Source organism: Daphnia magna, unplaced genomic scaffold (genome assembly GCF_020631705.1).
Source record: "Daphnia magna isolate NIES unplaced genomic scaffold, ASM2063170v1.1 Dm_contigs187, whole genome shotgun sequence".
Lineage (NCBI taxonomy): Eukaryota > Metazoa > Arthropoda > Branchiopoda > Diplostraca > Daphniidae > Daphnia > Daphnia magna.
The window spans coordinates 76,473-96,979 of NW_025533161.1; the positions used below are offsets into that span (position 1 = coordinate 76,473).

At 40.5% G+C, this 20,507-nt stretch overlaps 1 protein-coding gene and 1 pseudogene across 1 annotated transcript; both read right to left on the reverse strand.

The window, feature by feature from the left end:
• Positions 1-14,093: 14,093 nt before the first annotated feature.
• LOC123467415 lies at positions 14,094-14,740 on the reverse strand (annotated as a pseudogene).
• On the reverse strand, positions 14,608-18,193 carry LOC123467414 (uncharacterized protein K02A2.6-like). Its single transcript, XM_045167384.1, has 2 exons — positions 14,690-18,193; positions 14,608-14,637 (listed from the first exon to the last, which is right to left on the reverse strand). Exons 1-2 carry the CDS (start codon positions 18,191-18,193, stop codon positions 14,608-14,610), a joined length of 3,534 nt encoding a protein of 1,177 aa, XP_045023319.1.
• Between the last annotated feature and the right edge of the window lie 2,314 nt (positions 18,194-20,507).

Consider the following 20,507-nt stretch of genomic DNA (forward strand, 5'->3'; position numbering starts at 1 on the left):
GAGTTGAAGCTTGTTTTGCTGTGTTGTAAGCAAAAGTAACGAAGGGAAAGTATTTGTCCCAGTTAGCAGGTTGGTCTGAGACATAACAAGCTAACATGTCACAGAGAGTTCGATTGAACCTCTCAACTAATCCATCAGTTTGTGGATGATAGGCCGTAGTCCTTATTTGTTTGACTTTGAATAGTTTACACACCTCTTGTATCAGACTGGATAGAAAGTTAGTACCTTGGTCTGTTAGAACTACTTCTGGAGATCCATATTTAGTAAATATTTTATTAACTAAAACCTTCGCAATTGTTTGGGCAGTTTGATTTCTCATTGGAACTGTAAAAACAAACCTACTGGCATAATCTGAAATAACTAATATATATCTGTATCCCTTAGCGCTTTCTTGAATTGGGCCCACTATGACCATAGCGATCCTTTCCCATACTCCTTCAACTAAAGGCAAAGGGTGCAATGGTGCTTTACTACCACCTACCGCTTTTCTTTTACTACACATCAAACTACTTTTAACGTATTCTATTACGGCGGTACGCATGCATGGCCATGTGTACTGTCTTTGAAGTCTTAGCCAACGTTTTTCCTACTCCTAAATGTCCTGCTAATATGTGATCGTGATTTTCCTTTAAAATTTGTGGCACCAGTCGTACTGGCGTTACAATTCTTCCTCTGATACCTGCTAATAATCCTTTTTCGTTTATTTTAAATTTATTTTTAACGTCTTTACTTGGATTGGCCTTTGCCATTTCTTTTAATATTGTTCGGCAATACTCATGTTTGTGTTGGAGTTCTATCCATTTTTCCGTGTCCTCGGACTGATTACTTTCTGTTTCGAAAATTACTTGTTTTGTTCTAGTTTCCTTGGTTTCGTTTTTTACTTCTGGTTTCTCTTTTGTACCTGTTGACTTTGTTTCTACTTTCGCTAGCGGCACTGTTGGGGTGCGACTAAGTGTGTCAGCATTTTGGTGTGACTTTCCTGGTCGGTACCCAATAATGATGTCAAATTCTAGGATCTTAAGAGCCCATCGAGCTAATCTTCCTGCTGGTTCTGTCTTACTCATTAGCCATTCTAAAGGTCTATGATCTGTAAATACGGTAAACTTACGCCTGTATAGGTACGTCCTAAACACGTCGATGGCGTGGATTATTGCGTATGCCTCTTTCTCTATGGTTGACCACTTGGCCTCGCGGTCGTTCAGATGTTTAGAGGTATAGGCTATGACGACTACTACGCCGTCTGATTTACGAAGGTCCTGTCCGTCGGACTCCGCTAAATCAGCTGATTGAGGTGGAGGTTGTATTTGAGCCAAGACTGCTCCTATTCCATATCCTGAAGCATCCGTGTAGATGATAAATTCTCGAGAAAAATCCGGATAACCTAGAACAGGTCTAGTGATGAGACAGTTCTTAATACATTCAAAGGCGTCCCTTTGTTCCTCCCCCGTTCCCCTTCCGCTGACTTTCTAGTGAGCGCAGTTAGTGGATGGGCTTTATCAGCAAAAGCCCGAATAAATTTTCTGTAGTAGCTGGCTAGACCTAAAAATGAGCTCAATTCTTTTACGTTTTTTGGAGCAGGATATTTAATAATCGCGTCTAACTTTTTTGTACTTGGTGTTATTCCTTTCCCGGATACGATGTATCCTTAATAATCTAATTCTTCTTTAAAAAATTCGCACTTCTTCCTTTTCAACTTTAAACCCGCTTGTTTAAGGAGTCTCAAAACTGCTTCCAAGTGTGTCACATGATCAGTAATTAAATTACTGAACACAATGATGTCATCTAGGTAAACCAATGCGAATTTGTACAATACCGTTTTCAAAATGTTATTCATTGCTCTTTGAAAAGTGCTGGGTGCATTTGTTAAACCAAATGGCATTCGATTAAATTCGTATTGGCCAAATTCACAAATGAAAGCTGTTTTGTGTTTATCACTTTCTTCTATTTCTATTTGCCAGTAGCCGCTCAGTAAGTCCAATGTTGAAAAATAAACCGATCTGCACAACGCGGCATTTGTGTCATCTATCCTAGGTAGAGGGTACTTATCCTTAACAGTAATTTTGTTCAAAGCTCTGTAGTCGATGCACATTCGCATCTCTCCATCTTTTTAGGTACCATTACTATAACTGAAGCAAAAGGACTGTGGCTTTCTCTTATTATTTTGTTACTTAGCATTACCTCTATTTTAGTCTTAACAACAAGTTTTAGGGATTCGGGTGTTCTTCGCAGTCTTTGATTAATGGGCGCGTTATGGCCTATGTTGATGTGATGTTTCACTTGTGTAGCTAGACCCAAGTCGGATTCTTGGTCTACGAAAAGATCTTCGTGTTTCTTTAGTAAAATTTCAATTTTAGTTTGTATGTCGTCTGATACATTGAGCTATTGTTCTTCTTTTTCAGCAATCTTAGCTATCTGCTTAGTTTTATTATTAAAGTCTAATTGAGTGAAGGATTCTAAATTACGATAATCTTGTTGTGTAAGATCTTCGTCTTCTCTATCAGTTGGGATCAGTGGTATATGGATGCCTGCTTTGATAAATGTTACGCTATAAATGGGCATGGTATTACTCCCAAAATTATGTTCTACTCCAAAGTGATCATAACATATTTGACGATTTCTAGTGTTAATCTTCACATTATTGTTAGATAAGAAATCTAATCCTAAGATGCATTGTTCATTTAAGTTGTTCATAACATAAAAGTGATGGTTAATAATATGGTTATCATTGATAATAACCGAAAATTCAAATTTCCCTATCGATTTAAGTTCTTGTCCCGACACCGTTCTAAAAATAGGAGGCTTCGCATTTTCTACTTGTTTTAAGTTCTCATTACACTCTAGATTATCCAATATTTTACTGGATACTAAACTAGCGGCTGCGCCCGTGTCCACTATAGCTATGATTTCCTTATTAAAAATTCTAACGGGAATACGTATTAGTTTTGGAATTTCTACTTCTACAGCTGATCCTAAATTGTATATTAGTGGGAGTTACGGATTGGTTTTATGGTGTTTATCGGGGACCTTGGTTTTTGGTACGTGCCATATCTGTCCAACATTCTCTTGCAATATGTCCTCTTCGGTTACACTTGTAGCAGGTTATTTCTCGATTTTCAGTGGTTCGAGGGTTGTTGCTAGTGTGCTGTTGCTGCTGTGGATGTTGGTTGGTGTTATAACGTGCTTGTTGTCTGTAGTTGTTTGGTGCGCTGTAGTTTCCTTGTCGGTTGGGGTAGTCGTTCCGATATGGGGGACGTTGGTGAGATGGAAATCTGGTTTGCCTGTATCCTGAAGGATTATAATTTCTTCGTCCTGACGAATTGTAATCTCTGCGGTAGGGGCTGTTGTCTCTGTTTCTACTTAGACTTCTTTCTCGACTTGATTCTCGGCTGTTATGACTGTCAGCAAATCGCACTCGCGAATCACGTGATCTTGAGTAACGTTCACTTGGACGTGGTCTTCTGTTTTCGTATTGGTCAGTTGCAGCTATGGTAACGTCGTTTTCCTGTGAGGATCCACGTTTCGTATTAGTACATTTTAATTCTGACAGAGTTTCTGATAATTTTTGCTGAAGTAGTTGGATTTTATCGTCTTGTTGTTTTTCGTGATGCGTTATCCCTGCTATGACAGCTGACATCTCCTTGTCGTCTGTAGCTTCTTTTGTGTGTAGAATTTTTTCAGAAATGAAAAGTTGTTTACATAATGCGTCAAAGTCTTCTGTGTTTTCTGGCATTCGTAGATAAAGTTCTGCTTTATACTTTGGTAGTAATCCTTGTAGTACGATTTTGCTTTTTCTGTGATCCCTCATCTTTTTCACTTTGTTTAGTAATTGTCCTTCAATAATAGTTTGGTTATGGTCAGCCTTTTCTTCTTTACCAGCGATGGTATCGTAAAGATTATTTAACCTTGAAACAAAAGCTCTGCAGTTTTCTTCCGGTTTTTCAGTTAATTTTGAAAGTTTTTTCTCCAGCGTAGCTAAGTCGTAGGTGTCTTGAAATCTTGTTATTAGTGCTTCTTTCCAATCCTGGTAATTTAGATCATCGCCTTCTTCCTCAGCGTAGTTTTCATGCCATTCGAAGGCTTCGCCTTTCAATCGATCAGAGAAGAAACGCATCTTTTGATTGTCGTCCCATTCGTTGTTTCGTGCTACGTGCTCGGCGCAGCGTAGCCACTCTGATATTAGTTTATCAGTGCTTTTTCCTTAAAAGATTGGGATTGCCTTTTGCTCTCCTAGGGCCTTCACTATTGGCTGAGTGAAGTACCTGTTCACTTTCTTTGCGTCTTCGTCGTCCTGCTCAGTTGCTGGAATATCGTCATCCTTGGGATTTTTCTTGCGGGTATTCGCGAACGTTTTTTCCGAAGTGTCCTCGTCGTCGTGTGTTACGCCCATGTCGACCTTCTTTTTTAGCTGTTGATTTTCTTGCTCCAAATAGATGATTGTTTTGTTTAAGTGTTCTATTTGCGTTTTCAGGTTTTCTATTGTTTGTTCAAAATCGTTTGTTTGTTCTATTTCCAGCTCGTAGTGGAGTGACTTGTCTCCACTGTCTGTCGGCAAGGTCAGTTCGTTTATATCTCCCACTAGTTTGGTTATTTATCCTGGTTCGTCCTCGTCTTACCTTGAGTCGTTAGAGTCTTCAGTCTCGTTGAATTTAACTTGAATTTTTTTGTATTCTTTCACCCGGTTTTCTAGAAATATTATTTGATTTTCTTGTCCTCGTACCCGATCTTGGTAGTTCTTGAAGGTCTTTTTCAAGGTTCTTGTTCTTCGAAGTAAAATCTAGCAAGTTTTTCTTTAAATTGATTTTCTCTGCTGAAGCCTTGTCGAGTCTGTCTGCCAAAACTTTTATCTCTTTCTGGAGCTGCTCTGCTGTTTCCGATACTTGTTTTATCTGGTTTTCTGCAGTGCTGAGTTTCTGGGATTAGTCTGGTCTTCTCACCTTCAAGTTTGTTAATTATTTCTTGCCCTTCGGCCTCGACAGCTGCGTTGTTTTCCTCTTTTTTTTTGTTTTTTTTTAGAAGATTCTGCAATTGGCTCTCGGTTGCTAAGGTGGCTTCAAGGTTTTGTTCTAGGTCGGCGATTCGGGAATTGGCTTTTTCAAGGGAGTTTTTCAGAGCTTCGTTGTTTTCTTGAAGTTGCTCTAACGAACTGCTTAAAGTGTATTTGGAACTCTTTGCCTTCTTTTTGTTACTCTCCAATTGTTTTTGCGCGTTTGAAAGTTCAAATTTTAGCGCAGATATCTGCTTTTATCTTCAATTAGTGCAATTACTGACTCTTTCTGCAATACACTGATGGTACCGAACAAAAATTCTTTATCTTTTCCGTGCAATGTGTGTAGTTGTTGGAGTAAACTGTCGAGTGTTCTGGTGTTCCCACCTTGTGCGACTATATCGTCTTTGAGTGTTTTAGTAGCATTTGCAATGGTTTCTGCCGTTACACCATCTGTTACTTTTAAAGTTTGTTCTAGAAGGTAATAAGTGTAAAAATGCAGCGAATTTTGCGTCGCCTGACTTGCTTCTTGTTTCTGTGTTTGTAACTGTTGGATATTTTCAGTTGTTGAGATTGTCTGGTATGATTTACTTCTTTCTAAGTCTTGCTTTAATTCTAAGGCTATTAAGGTCTACCAATGGTCAAAAATTGTTCTCGATGGTGACTTAGGTTTGGGTCTTGGTCGGTTAAATCAGATTCTTGTAGTACGGGGTATAAAGGTAGTAGTGTTTTCTCGTTGAGAGCAGTCTTTTGTACAGGTGAATCAGACGGCATTCGCTTACCTCGATGATGTTCCGATGTCGGTTGCTTGAAGATAAAAAAAGGTGATAGAAGCGTAGAACACTTGCAGCTAGCAAATGAAGCACAGATCAGAAACTTTTCTTCAAGAGTCTCGATGTTATTCTTGCAGTCTCGTTGGGACCTACAAATGTAATAGTTTCTAGACTGTGTATTTACCAGTAAACTAACTCTACTTAAGACGATACAACCATGAACTTATATACCAAAAGATTGAAGGTTAAGAAGAGGAGGGATTTACAATAACTTTTACTTTTATCGTAAACTATTATCCTCAGGGAAGGTTGCATTCTTGACGACCTTCTTGCTGGGTGGGGCTTGTTGCTGGGAGGAGTTGCTGCGGTCTATTACATTCCTTCCCCCTTTGGCAAGAAGAAATTGGTCCTCTAATTTTCCTCTTTGTCTTCTTCTTTCTTCTTCTCCCTACTTCTTTCCGGCATTTGGCATGACAATGGTTAGGTGAAAACTTGTTTTTACCTGTCATCTATTTTCTTTCCTTCACCGTTATTCTTGTTTGTTGGGCTATGTGTATATAGTATGAGGCACAAAATACAATATATGTTTCCTCGGACCGTTATTCGTCGTCTTTAGGCTAATAAGAGTGTTAGTTAATAATTGATGGTCTACGTTCCTTTTTACTTGAATGCTACTACAGATTTCAATCATTCATCAATCATCTTTCTTGTATGCTTTTCTTCTCTTTTCTTCCTTTAGTTTTTCTTTTTAATTTTAGTTTTATTCGCTGTCAGAAGTTTTTCTCTTGCGGCCTCTTATATAGTCCCAATCTTCGAATATGTTTCTCCTTTGTTCGTCAAACGCGTAATCCTGCGGGGTATTTCCATTGACATCAGTTATGTCTGGATATGCTCCGTGTCCCAATAAGATATTTACTATGTGATCTTGCCTATACATTGTGGCGAGGTGTGGGGGCCGTATAGTTTCCTGGTCTAGTCGTTTGATTGATGTTAATGTGGATTTTCCTTTCGCATGCTGCCCTAGCGAGAGTGTTGTTTCCATGTTTGGCGGCATAATGTAGGACGGTGCTGTTGTCCTTTTCCATTTGGGCAACGTTGGAACTTATCCACAAATAACTAGCCACTTCTTCATGCCCGTAGGTGATGGCGACCATTAGTGGTGTTTCTACAAGGCTATTATACGATGACAACTTGTATTTGTGATATCATGATATCCTGATCAAGAGCTTGTAATTTTCTGCTGCCGCTCTATGTGCATTGGTCTGGCCATCCTCTTCTATATCTGGGTCAGCTCCGTAGTCTAACAGTAAATCCGTAATGTCCAGTTTTCCCGCTTTCACGCTTGTACGGAGCAGTGTTTTGTTGTTAAATTTTTGGTTTAGAAATTCTGCCTTCGGGTGGTAATCCCATGCAGCGGGACCCAATTTCTGGATGATACACCTTCTTATTTCTTCCCTTGGAGCGTCTATCATTTCTAAGAAAATTTCTTGATCACGTAGTCGTGTGATGGTTTGTGTTCGTTTTTGGATAGCATCTGCTCTCGCTGCCGATAAAGTTGGGTGCGTTTTCATCGCACAGTTACTACATTTAGGTAGTGTTGCTTTTTGTGTAGTATTTGGATTAAATTCGAACGTTGGTGGATAAAAACCATAATCCCCGAAGAGTCCATCTCGTTGTGTTTCACTTTCGGTTTCAATGTCACTTTCGATCGCTAAGTAGTGTGTTTCTGGTTGACTTTCACTGTCACTTGCTTCATTATGTTGCACTGCGTCTTCACTGTTCTGTTCCATCACTAAGGTTTCTTCGTTGTTTTTCTTCACTACGTTAAAAACTTTCATTTTTACTTAACACTTGATTGTTTGGTGGCTGTTTAAACACTAATGGTATAACGAAGTATTAAATTTTTAATACATTTACTACTTTCTCCTTTCACCCAAAAATAAAAACATGTTAAGTTGTTTTTTTTTTTTTTTTCAAAAGGTTTTTAGATTCAACTTCTGTTGAGCATCTGCAAAGGTCTTTCCATACCATTCCATAACCCACAACGTAAGTGCACGTCATGTGTTTTCCTGTGCATTTGCGAGCTTGATCGGATTCCCAGTTTTCTTCCATAATAGGGTAAATATTACGTTGTTTCGGTGCGCTTGGTTGAGCTGGGCGTGATTGTGTGGGTCTTTCCATGGTAAGAGGTGTAGGAGCCGTCATCCTAGTGAATGGTTGTTCTATTATTTCTTCTGGTGGTTGACTGCTTGAATTTGCGATCATTGAAGTTAATTCGTGTGCTTCTTCCATATTGATTTCGTATCGTCTTAATCTTCTAGTTTGACGAATTTTTTCCATGATTCTTGTGAAAGGGTCACAAATGATGAATATGCGTAGGCATATGATGAATATAATGAATCCGATAATAGATAGGATAAGAATTTTTAATGTGTCGAACCATGAAAACATGGTGCCTATCTGATTATCCTGTTTTTCTGACATCACTATGTCAGAAACTGATTTTGAATTTGATTCCTGCATTAGTTCTACTAAATTGTTTAGGATATTCAATTGCTCCATTTCCATTGTTTTATGCGCTGGATGGCTCTTCAAACTGTAGTCGAAATCATTCAAGTGCAACTCTTCGAACTCTGTGATAAGGTCTAAGTTCGGCATGTGAATGCTTGCTTTTTGTTTTACCCAGTCTCCGTCTGTTGAATTGTGTTCCCAGGTGTGATGGAATCCCTTTAAATTTACCAAATTAGTTTTCCAAAAACAATCGGAATATGGATGTATAGACCATCCATCTACTCCAATTGTGCAGTTTTTATCTTCATAGGTAAAGAATGGTTGAAATCCACATTTGGATTCTTTTGCGGAGATGAAAATCCATTTTGTTTCATATTTTTGAAGTGTCATCGCTTGTCCGAAGCCTTGCAGTCTCGTACAGATGGGTAATCCAAGCGCTGAAGCAGCAAGAATTCCGTTACTTGAAGCTAGAAGAGGGGAGAAGTTACTGCGGTCTATTACACTCATGATATCACAGTGTATTCACATTAAATATAAGTATATTTGATGCTGTTTACATATAGAAGTATAAACTCCTAATATCACAGTGTAAGAGTGTATTCACATTGAATACAAGTATATTTGATGCTGTTTACATGTAGAAGTTTAAACTCATGGTATCACAGGCTATTCACATTGAATACAAGTATATTTCATGCTGTTTACATGTAGAAGTATAAACTCATAATATTGTCGCGGTTATTTGAGGCCCCATGGACTAGTTGTCACGTCCGGCGCTTCTGTATCGGCTATTGACCGCAACTCTACCCGAGATGTCCGGCAGTCTTGTCAGCGGATATTTTCCCCGGTAGCTGCTGTCCACATAAGTGCATAAATACTTGTGTGTGTCCCTTGCTCCCCCCCAAGTCTACTTATATCTGTTGTAGTGTTATGTACGTTTACGGTGAATAAACGTGTCTTAATCGCTACTTGAGTCTCAGCGTTATTCCTCGGCGCGACATGGTGGAGATGCAGAACTTGTGGTAAGTCTTTGCGCTGTTTCATTCTATTGTGCTCTAGTTGTGCGGAGGCGGAGGCTGTCAGGGGCTTCCGAGAGTCGTCGACCCAACTGGCCTATGCGCCTTAAACTGTTGGGGTACGAAGCCACAGCACCGGCCGTGTGACAGGCGATTAGGATGCGATAGCGCGGGGACGGCCATAAGAATTTCTGGGGAGGTAGGTGGGACCTAGTGGTGATTAAGGGGGCGTAGAGGTGGACAGTGATGCGCTGCAAGGTGGTAGATCACCGCCGGTAACGATTGAAAAATCGGGAGTTTAGACGAAGAGTCGTTCGTCGGGAGGCGGTAGGTTACCGTTGTGAGCGATCGGAAGATCGGATTTAGACGAAGAGTCGTTCGTCGGGAGAAGTAGGTTACCGTTGTGAGCGATCGGAAGATCGGATTTAGACGAAGAGTCATTCGTCGGGAGGCGGTAGGTTACAGTTGTGGGCGATCTGAGGATCGGGCTTTAGACAAATAGTCAGAAGGCAGTAGATGAGTGGGGGTGCTGGTAGAGCCAGGGGAAGACAACGCCCTCGCGACGAGTTTGGGCGATTTGCGCCAAGGGTTGATCAAGCAATTGTAGGTGGTATCGTCGAAACCCTCAACCCGAGTAACCTTGTGCGAAGGAACGGGAGTCGAGTGAACGACTGTGTAGGTGAGCCAGGAAGATTATCCGGGTGGGAAGACCGTACACGGGTAATAACGAGAGAATGCTGGGAGTTATGGGAAGGGAGGAAAAACCCACGTATGACCCATCGCAGCAAGATGCAACGGTAGAAACGAGGTTGGAAAAGATCGAGAGAATGTCGGAGGAATTAATGTAGAGAAGAAAAAGAGCGGCGTGAAAGCAGCCGGAGACAGAGAAGGAGAAGCAGAGGGGAGGACTTGGCTAAGCTGAAGACCCAATTGGTAGAGAAGAGCGACACTGCATGGAAATTCTTCGATGGCGGGAGCGGTTGACTTGCTGAAAGTGGAAAAATCCCCCAACTTATGTTATTTTATGAACTCATGTACTGTTTTTTTTTCTCTCTCTCTCTCTCTCAGTTGATGTTTGGCAAGGTGTTGTCTTTGTAGAGTGAAGAGGGTTCAAATGTTTTCCATGGTATGTTGAGTTTTTGGGATATAGAGTTTTATAGGAAAGTAATAGCGGTCGGGACGACTCGCTATCTAGAGAGGGAGATGTCGCGGTTATTTGAGGCCCCATGGACTAGTTGTCACGTCCGGCGCTTCTGTATCGGCTATTGACCGCAACTCTACCCGAGATATCCGGCAGTCTTGTCAGCGGATATTTTCCCCGGTAGCTGCTGTCCACATAAGTGCATAAATACTCGTACGTTTCCCTTGCTGTGCCCCAGTCTACTTATATCTGTTGTAGTGTTATGTACGTTTACGGTGAATAAACGTGTCTTAATCGCTACTTGAGTCTCAGCGTTATTCCTCGGCGCGACAATATCACAGTGTATTCACATTGAATACAAGTATATTTGATGCTGTTTACGTGTAGAAGTTTAAACTCATGGTATCACAGTCTATTCACATTGAATACAAGTATATTTCATGCTGTTTACATGTAGAAGTATAAACTCATAATATCACAGTGTATTCCCATTGAATACAAGTATATTTGATCCTGCTTACATATAGAAGTAAAATTCATGGTATCACAGTGTATTCACATTGAATAAAAGTATATTTGATCCTGTTTACATGTAGAAGTAAAAACTCATGGTATCACAGTGTATTCACATTGAATACAAGTATATTTGATGCTGTTTACACGTAGAAGTACAGTACCCACCAAACTATTAGGTACACCCCCTTTTTCAGTGCATTCCTATGGCACTACGTGTCTTAAACGGCTTGGGCTAGATTTTTTGTATTTTTTTCCTGAGTAGACCTAATGATGATCTACATTTTTATACACACAAAAATGTCATAGGATTAACCCCCATGGTGCTACGGTATCGTTCACTTTATTAGATACGGGGTGTATATATATATTATGCGCCGTGGTAAATACGGCGTTTTCAAAAATATACAAAAAAACTAAAAATAAAGCTAAAATCTTTTTCTTTGTGCCAAAAGATGCACAATTCTTCACTCTATACTAATCCAAAGTATGATTTACAGTCAAACCAACTAAAAGAACCCTTCTATATACCCCAAAATTAACCCCTCTCAACATTTTTACGGCAAAATCAAAACTGGCGATGTCGCCACCAGAGGCACTGCAAGATTCGGGCTGTAGCTACCAGCCGCCAGCTTTCACAGAATATGGTTTGAGGTTACTTTAATTCTCTTCGTGAATCACGTAGTTATTTTTATACAAAAAAATGAGTTTGATGGGAAATTTTTATTTGCCAATATTGCGAAAAAGCGAAAAGTTTCAATTTTAGTCTTAGTTCCATTAGAAAATAAACAATGAAATATGCATTATGCGATGCGAAAATGAAAATAATCAGATTTTTTTATATCTTGTGTTCCCTCCCTTGGCTAGTATTACTGCTCGGCATCGGTCAGCCATTGTGCCGATGTATCGCTGTATTAATTCGGGCGTAATCAAGTTCCAAGCTTTCTCCAGTTCTATCCAAATAGTTCTCACGGTGACTCTGTCGGATTCTTCTAGCCTAGATTTTACAAAATCCCAGACCTGCTCAATAGGATTTAAATCCGGGCTCTGAGGAGGCCAAACCACGCGCTTTAACACTCCTAGACTCAAATAACAAATTTTTGAAAATAATAATTAGGCGAGAAATCATTTGTCTACCTAATTTTTTTTCTTTCTAAATATCCTCGACAAAGATGTGACGAATGTTTAGGATCATTGTCTTCTTGATAGACAAATCCTTCTCCGAGTAATCGAAGACCTCCTGGCACTGCCTAGTATAAAATTTTACATACAAATAAAGTAATTTTTATACGTCATTTGTGCTAAAAAAACAAAAGAGAATTATTTTTACCTTGCAAATCAAAATTTGGTGATAAGTTTGCTTAGTCATGATCCCTTCTATTCTGTGCAGTGGTAAAGCTCCATTAGCACAAATTGCCCCCCAACACATTACCGAACCCCCTCCAAATTTTACAGTTGGTACAAGGCCCTCATTCCTATATCTTCATCCTATATCTCATTCCTATATCGCCGGCTTTTCTCCTGACAAATATGCGTCGATGTGTTCCAAAGACTTCTACTTTAGTTTCATCAGTAAACAATACTCGATTCCACTGTTCTTCAGTCCAATTTACATGTTCTTGAGCAAATTTTAGGCGTTTTCGTATATTAGCTTTTCTGAGAAGAGTTTTTTTGCACGCAACTCGGCCGTTCATATCAAAACTTTGCAGGGATCGACGCACAGTCGACAATGAAAGTGGGGTACTTATTGCGGTGTTGACTTCTTGAGTAAGAAGAGGCAAAGTTTTTCTACGATCTCTTTTTGACAATAAGTGTAAATATCTAGCAGATGCATCGGAAATTTTACATTTGCAAGAAGTCTTTCTTTCTCTTTTTCCTATGCAATCAGTCTCATTAAATCTATTAATGCCTGCTTTACTGCGTTAACACTACGGCCTAGAACAAGAGAAATTTTACGTAACGAAGCACCTTCCTGTCTAAGTGTCACAATTTTAGTTTTTTCCATCACAGTCAAATCACTCGCTCTCCCCATTTTCACCTTTGGACAGGAATTTTGAATGGCGTGATCGCCACAACTTTTTTCCCATTTAATGTAATTGATTCTTTCCATTTCTTCCCGCCGAGGAGGTGAGGTAACATATAAGAATCTACCCCAAACCATATTCTGTGAAAGCTGGCGGCTGGTAGCAACATCCCGCATCTTGCAGTGCCTCTGGTGGTGACATCGCCAGTATTATTTTTGCCGTAAAAATGTTGAGGGGGGTAAACTTCGGGGTATATAGAAGGGTTCTTTTAGTTGGTTTGACTGTAAATCATACTTTGGATTAGTATAGAGTGAAGAATTGTGCATCTTTTGGCGCAAAGAAAAAGATTTTATCTTTATTTTTAGTTTTTTTTGTATATTTTTGAAAACGCCGTATTTTACACGGCGCATATGGGGGAAAACGGGGTGTACCTAATAAAGTGAACGATACCGTAGCGCCATTGGGGTTAATCCTACGACATTTTTGTGTGTATGAAAAATGTAGATCATCATTACATCTATTCAGGAAAAAAATACAAAAAATCTAGCCCAAGCCGTTCAAGAGTATTTGCACTTTTTTAAAGACACGTAGTGCCATAAAAATGCACTGAAAAAAGGGGGGTGTACCTAATAGTTTGGTGGGTACTGTATAAACTCATAATATCACAGTGTATTCACATTGAATACAAGTATATTTGATGCTGTTTACATATAGAAGTAAAAACTCATAATATTTTTGTAGTAGGCTCGGCTGTCCAAGTATGACTGAGGCTAGGCCTCTTTGTATTTGATCAGTATGCCGCTAGTGGCGCTAGTAGGTATACAACATCTTTTCCTTTCACAACACGACAAACGGACAAACGAAGGACAAAGACGACAAAGAGGCACAAGTAATGGACCGTCACATAGAACCAAACAATACGAAACAGGACATTTTGTTGATAGGGGCTGTTACTCTTGAACGACTTCGGACTGTTCGGCTGGAACTAGACTAGTCGATTCGGCCGCTGGTTCGGCTCCCAAGTTTTTATCTGCGACCTGCCCGGCCAGATCAGGAGGTCGAGCTGGGTTCAACGAGACGGACCGGCGCTGCGCTGTCAATAAGGTCTGACGTTGCTCTGCCAACCTGGTACTACTCCTGGAACTCGATGGCCAGATTTTGGCCGTTCGCGGCTTGTGAACAGCTTGACGAGGGGCACGAACAGGAAGTGCAGGGACGGGCAGCATGATGACTGGTGGAGCCGGCGGTAAAGCTGCTGGAACTGGCGGCAGTGCTTGTGGAACCGGCGGCAGAGCTGGCGGCTGAACTACAGCCTGTGGCTGTGATGATACAATAGGCCGTGGCAATGATAGGGCCGGAAATGAAAACACCGACTGTTGCCTGCTGGGAGAAGGTGTCTTGAGACGATTTGGCTGGTGTTGCTCAGCTGATAATTTAGGGGGAACTGCCGACTGATTTTGAGCAGTGGCCCTTGCAGGATGAATAACAGGATCTCCCTTGCAGCAATTAATGGCTCTTCGAATTCTTCTAAAATCGCGGCCAGCGAGAGTTGTGACGACATAAGAGTCCGGCTGTTGGCATACCATCTTGACGTTTCCGCGTACCCAGTTTTTTCCTAAACGTACTCTGACTGGCTGACCGACCGTTAGCACGGAGTATCGAGACGGACGGGCTGCTTTTTGATGATAGGTCGCCGATGCTTGACGACGCTTTAATGCTGCCGCTACAGCTCCCGATGAGACGTTTTGATGCCGTAAAGACTCAGACAAAAATGGCAAACTTCCTCGTAGGTTCCGTGACTGCAACAAAACCGATGGGGACGGCAATCCACCTCCAACAGGAGTGAAACGAATTGCTCGGAGCGTGTCCTGGAGCGTGCGACCATCCTCCATTGACTTGATGAACGCCGCTTTCACTGTTTGTACCGATCGCTCCGCCAGACCATTTGACTCTGGATAAAATGGACTTGACGTGACATGGGATACGGCAAGATGACGGGCGAACGCACGGAAGTCAGCGCTGCCAAATTGTGGTCCATTATCCGACACAAGCACTTCCGGCACTCCAAAATCTGAGAATAGTTTATCCAATTCTTTGATTGTGGCTGCACTTGTAGTGGAAGACATTTCGACGACACTGGGCCATTTACTAAAGTAATCAACAGCCAATAAATAGTCTTTACCCCGTAGTTGAAAGAAATCCGTTGCCACACGTTGAAAGGGGTATTCTGGAACTTCGACCGGATAATGCTGTTGATGTGGATTTTGGTGGCGCCGCTCTTGACATATTCGACATCCGGCTACAAGGTTGCGTATTTCTTCGACATATCCGGGCCAGTAGGCAACTGACTTGGCTCTTTCGAGACATTTTGACTCTCCAAAGTGGCCATCGTGAATCTGCTTTAACATTTCTGACTGCAGTGGGACGGGAACAACTACCTGATGTCCACGTAGTAGCAGACCTCCAGCTGTCGATAAACTGGCCCTTTCCGACCAAAATGGCTTTGCCGGCACCGGGCAATCTCGCTTGTGATTGGGCCATCCATTTTCCACTAATCCAACGACGAGCTGCAACGTAGGATCACTCTGAGTTGCCTTAGCATACTTTTCTTTAACCGTTTCTTCTGGGATGACGTAGCTGAGCATTGCGTGAACATATTCTTCGTTTATTTGCGACTGATCCGTTGCATATTCCTGGGTGTCTGGCGCTCTGCTGAGCGTATCTGCCAGAACGAGTTCCTTCCCGGGCCTGTAGAAAAGTTGGTAACTGTAAACCTGCTGCTGTAGTCGCATCCGCTGGATTCGGGGGGAACACAATCCAATTGGCTTATCAACCAATCCAACCAGGGGCTTGTGATCAGTTTCTACTGTCACCTGATTTCCGTAGACGTAGTGATGGAAGTGTGTCATGCCGAACTGTACTGCTAACAACTCCTTTTCTATTTGGGCATAGCGACGCTGTGTGTCCGTCAATGACCGGGACGCGAACTCAATGGGTTGACCGGCTTGCAGCAGTACAGCTCCAAGGCCATAAGGAGACGCGTCGACTGAGACCGTCACCGGCAACTTCGGATCAAATAAACGCAAGACGGGCGCTGTACTGACAAGTTCTTTGACGGATTTTAAAATGAGGGCGCTGCTGCTGTCCCACACCCACTCAACGTCACTTTTTAGCAAATCACGCAATGGTTTAGTTAGAGGTGACAAGTGTTCACAAAACTTTGATAAATAATTCACCATTCCTAACAGCCGCTGTAATTCTTCTTTGAAGCTCGGTTCTTTAAACGCCGTAATGGCACTTACTTTGGCTGGATCCGGCTTTAATTGTTGAAAAGAGATTACATGACCGATCCATGGCAACTCGGGGAGGAGAAACTTGCACTTGCTAGCATTAAGCTTGAGGTTCACTTTTACACAGCGATCAAATACTGCTGTCAAACGCTGGTCGTGTTCTGCTCGAGTCTCTCCCCACACGAAAAAATCGTCTAAATAAATTTCAACGCCTTCAAGATCTCCAAAGAACTGATCCATTGTCTGTTGATACACTTCCGGTGCCGAAGAGATGCCAAATGGTAAACGCAGGAATCGATAACGCCCGAATGGTGTTGCGAACGTCGTCATATAACTGGATTCCTCCGTCAGCGGAATTTGTAGAAACCCGGATGTTGCATCTAGTGAGGAGAAATACTTGGCTTTGCCAATGCGGGCAAACAACTCTTGTGCTGTCGGAACTGGATAGTGTTGACGCTTAATTTCTTTGTTTAAATCGACCGGATCAAGGCAAATTCGGACGTCGCCATCAGATTTTTGAATTGCTAACATGGGATTAACCCACTTCGTCGGCTCCGTCACTTTGCAGACTAACTTCAATTTTTCCATGTCATCGAGCTTCTTCTTAACTGGATCTCGTAGCTTAAACGGCACTCGTCTTGGCGGACGAACAACTGACACGTAATCTTCTTTGAGTTTGATCTGGTGCTCCACTGGCAATTTGCCAATACCAGTGAAAACATTTTGATACTTTTTAAACTCACTTGGTAAGGTTGACTCCGCTCTGCTGCTGTCTCCTAATGCGTCTACTTGTTGACGTGCAGATGGTTGAACAAGGCCAAGTTCACGGCAGCTGTGCAAACCCAGGATGGGCACTTTTTCTTCTTCAATTACTATGACACGTAGCGTATACCGCTTTTTCTTAAAGCACACGACGACGTCTTGTTGCCCAAGGACATTTAACGACTGACCAGTATACGTGCGTACTTGCGGTCCAGGCTGTAGCTGTGACTTTGAACGATTCACTTTTTCAAACCAATGACGAGACAACACATTACACGAAGCACCCGTGTCCACTTTGAAAGTTATTGGACAATCACTGATCAAAAGTTCAACGTTCCACTGCGAGTCATGGCGATCACTCAACGAGTGAATAACGTAGTGGTCCAAACTAGCAACATTTTCTTCGTTGTTGCACACTTTCTCAAAATGGTTGGGCTTACCACATTTCGTGCACTGTTTTCCGTAAGCTGGACAGCGACGCCTAGCATGACTGCCACCACACCACTTACAATTTGTGATCTGTCCGCCACTTCCGCGATGTTCAGACTTGTCTGCTGAACCACGTCGGTCCGACTGGCCATGCCCCGAGGGCTTCGACTGCTTGAATTTTTCCAAGGTCAATCTATTGACCGCCTCTGCTGACATTTTTTCGGCTATTGATGACGATGTTTCACACGCTCGAACAATTTCAACCGCCTTCGCCAATGTTAATTGAGGGTCGAACAACAATTTCTCACGTGTTTGAATGTCTGCTACACCGATAACAATTTGATCACGCAGTATAGAGTCACGTTGCGTATCATACTCACACGTTGCGATGAGGGACTGAAGTTCCAATAAAAACGATTCACATGACTCACCCTCTCGTTGATGACGAGTGAGAAACTTGTAACGTTCAAAAGTTTGACTTTTCCGGGGTTGAAAATGACCATCAAACTTGGCCAAGACTGGAGCTATTTTGTTCTCATCACCAGCTGTTGTCCACGTGAACGTCTCGTAAATTCGGAGCCCTTCTTGGCCTAGCAACGTGAGCAATACGCACACTTGAACATCTTCGTCGTCTTTGTTTTTCTTTGTGGCCTTTAAATACCACATAAATTGCTTTTTCCAAAGTGCCCACTTAGAAGGTAGATCACCATCAAACGAAAAGGATGACGGTGGATGCAATTCACTCGCCATGCTGAATAATTGGAGTGATCGATCGACTTTACTTCTGACACCATGTAGTAGGCTCGGCTGTCCAAGTATGACTGAGGCTAGGCCTCTTTGTATTTGATCAGTATGCCGCTAGTGGCGCTAGTAGGTATACAACAATTTTATGCTGTTTACATGTAGAAGTATAAACTCATAATATCACAGTGTATTCACATTGAATACAAGTATATTTGATGCTGTTTACATGTAGAAGTATAAAATCATCATATCACAGTGCATTCACATTGAATACAAGTGTATTTGATCCTGTTTAGATGTAGAAGTAAAAACTCATAGTATTATACTGTATTCACATTGAATACAAGTATATTTGATGCTGCTTACATGTAGAAGTATAAACTCATAATATCACAGTGTATGCACATTGAGTACAAGTATATTTGATACTGTTAACATGTAGAAGTATAAACTCATGGTATCACAGTGTATTTACATTGAATACAAGTATATTTGATGCTGTTTACATGTAGAAGTATAAAATAATAATATCAAAGTGTATTCACATTGAATACCAGTATATTTGATCCTGTTTACACATAGAAGTAAAAACTCATGGTATCACAGTGTATTCACGTTGAATACAAGTATATTTGATGCTGTTTCCATGTAGAAGTATAAACACGTAATATCACAGTGTATTCACATTGAATACAAGTATATTTGATAATGTTTACATTTCGTAGTATAAACTCATAATATAACAGTGTATTCACATTGAATACAAGTATATTTGATCCTTTTTACATATATAGAAGTAAAAACTCATGGCATCACGGTGTATTCACATTAAATACAATTATATTTGATGCAGTTTACATGTAGAAGTATAAACTCATAATATCACAGTGTATTCACATTGAATACAAATATATTTGATGCTGTTTACATATAGAAGTAAAAACTCATGGCATCACGGTGTATTCACATTGAATACAAGTTTATTTGATGCTGTTTACATATAGAAGTAAAATCTCATGGTATAACAGTTTATTCACATTGAATACAAGTATATTTGATGCTGTTTATATGTAGAAGTATAAAACCATAATTTCAAAGTGTATTCACATTGAATACCAGTATATTTGATCCTGTTTACATAAAGAAGTAAAAACTCATGGTATCACAGTGTATTTACATTGAATTTAAGTATATTTGATGCTGTTTACATGTAGAAGTATAAACTCATAATACCACAGTGTATTCACATTGAATTCAAGTATATTTGATGCTGTTTACATGTAGAAGTATAAACTCATAATACCACAGTGTATTCACATTGAATTCAAGTATATTTGATGCTGTTTACATGTAGAAGTATAAATTCATAATATAACAGTGTATTCACATTGAATACAAGTATATTTGATGTTGTTTACATATAGTAGTTAAAATTCTTTGTATTACAGTGTATTCACATTGAATACAAGTCAGCCTGGTCTCCTTGGACGTCAAAAACACTTTTTACTTGCATGCCACGCCGCTTATTGGCTGAATATTGCACACGTGATGTCTTTAGGGTTGTCCAAAAATTTGATCTTGACCTTAGGCGCCATTTTGGTTTCGTTTGTATGTTTTAGTCCGTTTCTCAAAATAATTTATCATGCTTAAAATCGTTCAAAACAAAGGAATTTTTCAGCATTTACAGGTAGCCTCTTTTACACTTTTTACTACCATAATTTAGTTTGTTATAAGAATTTATTAGTTTTTAGGAATTCCATGCTAGAAAATGAGAAAAAGTGTGTAACAGTCGGCAAGTCAAATTCTACCGTCTTAAAAATCTGTTCCAAACCGTAAATGTTGGATACAGATTGTTTTAAAACAAAGATCTTATCGAAAATCTATTTAGGCTCGCTTGTTATCCTCCCAGAAAGGCGTGAGTAGTCTCATTTTTACTTATGTCGAAAATCCTAAGGGTCCAGACAATTTCAATGGAATGGCCTTTGGTAGTAAAGGTGAAAAAATTCTCACAACCCAAGAAGCAGTGGATTTTGCACTTTACTTTAGAAAAAGTTTCAGTGAAACAATTGAATGTAAGTGATGAAAATTTTTCAAATTAAAATCTAATTTTCCTTTCCAATCTTTCTGTTTCCAGTGTCGTGTGATAAACCTATTCCTTTAGGAGATGAATTTGATTTGTCAACTTCTAAAACAATCCAACAGAACGAAAAAGGAGACACAATAGACAATGATGGAATGCATGGGACACTGATCATTTTAAATTATTCGTATTAATGAATCCTGCAATTTGGGATTGTATTGCAGGAATTTCCAATTTGAT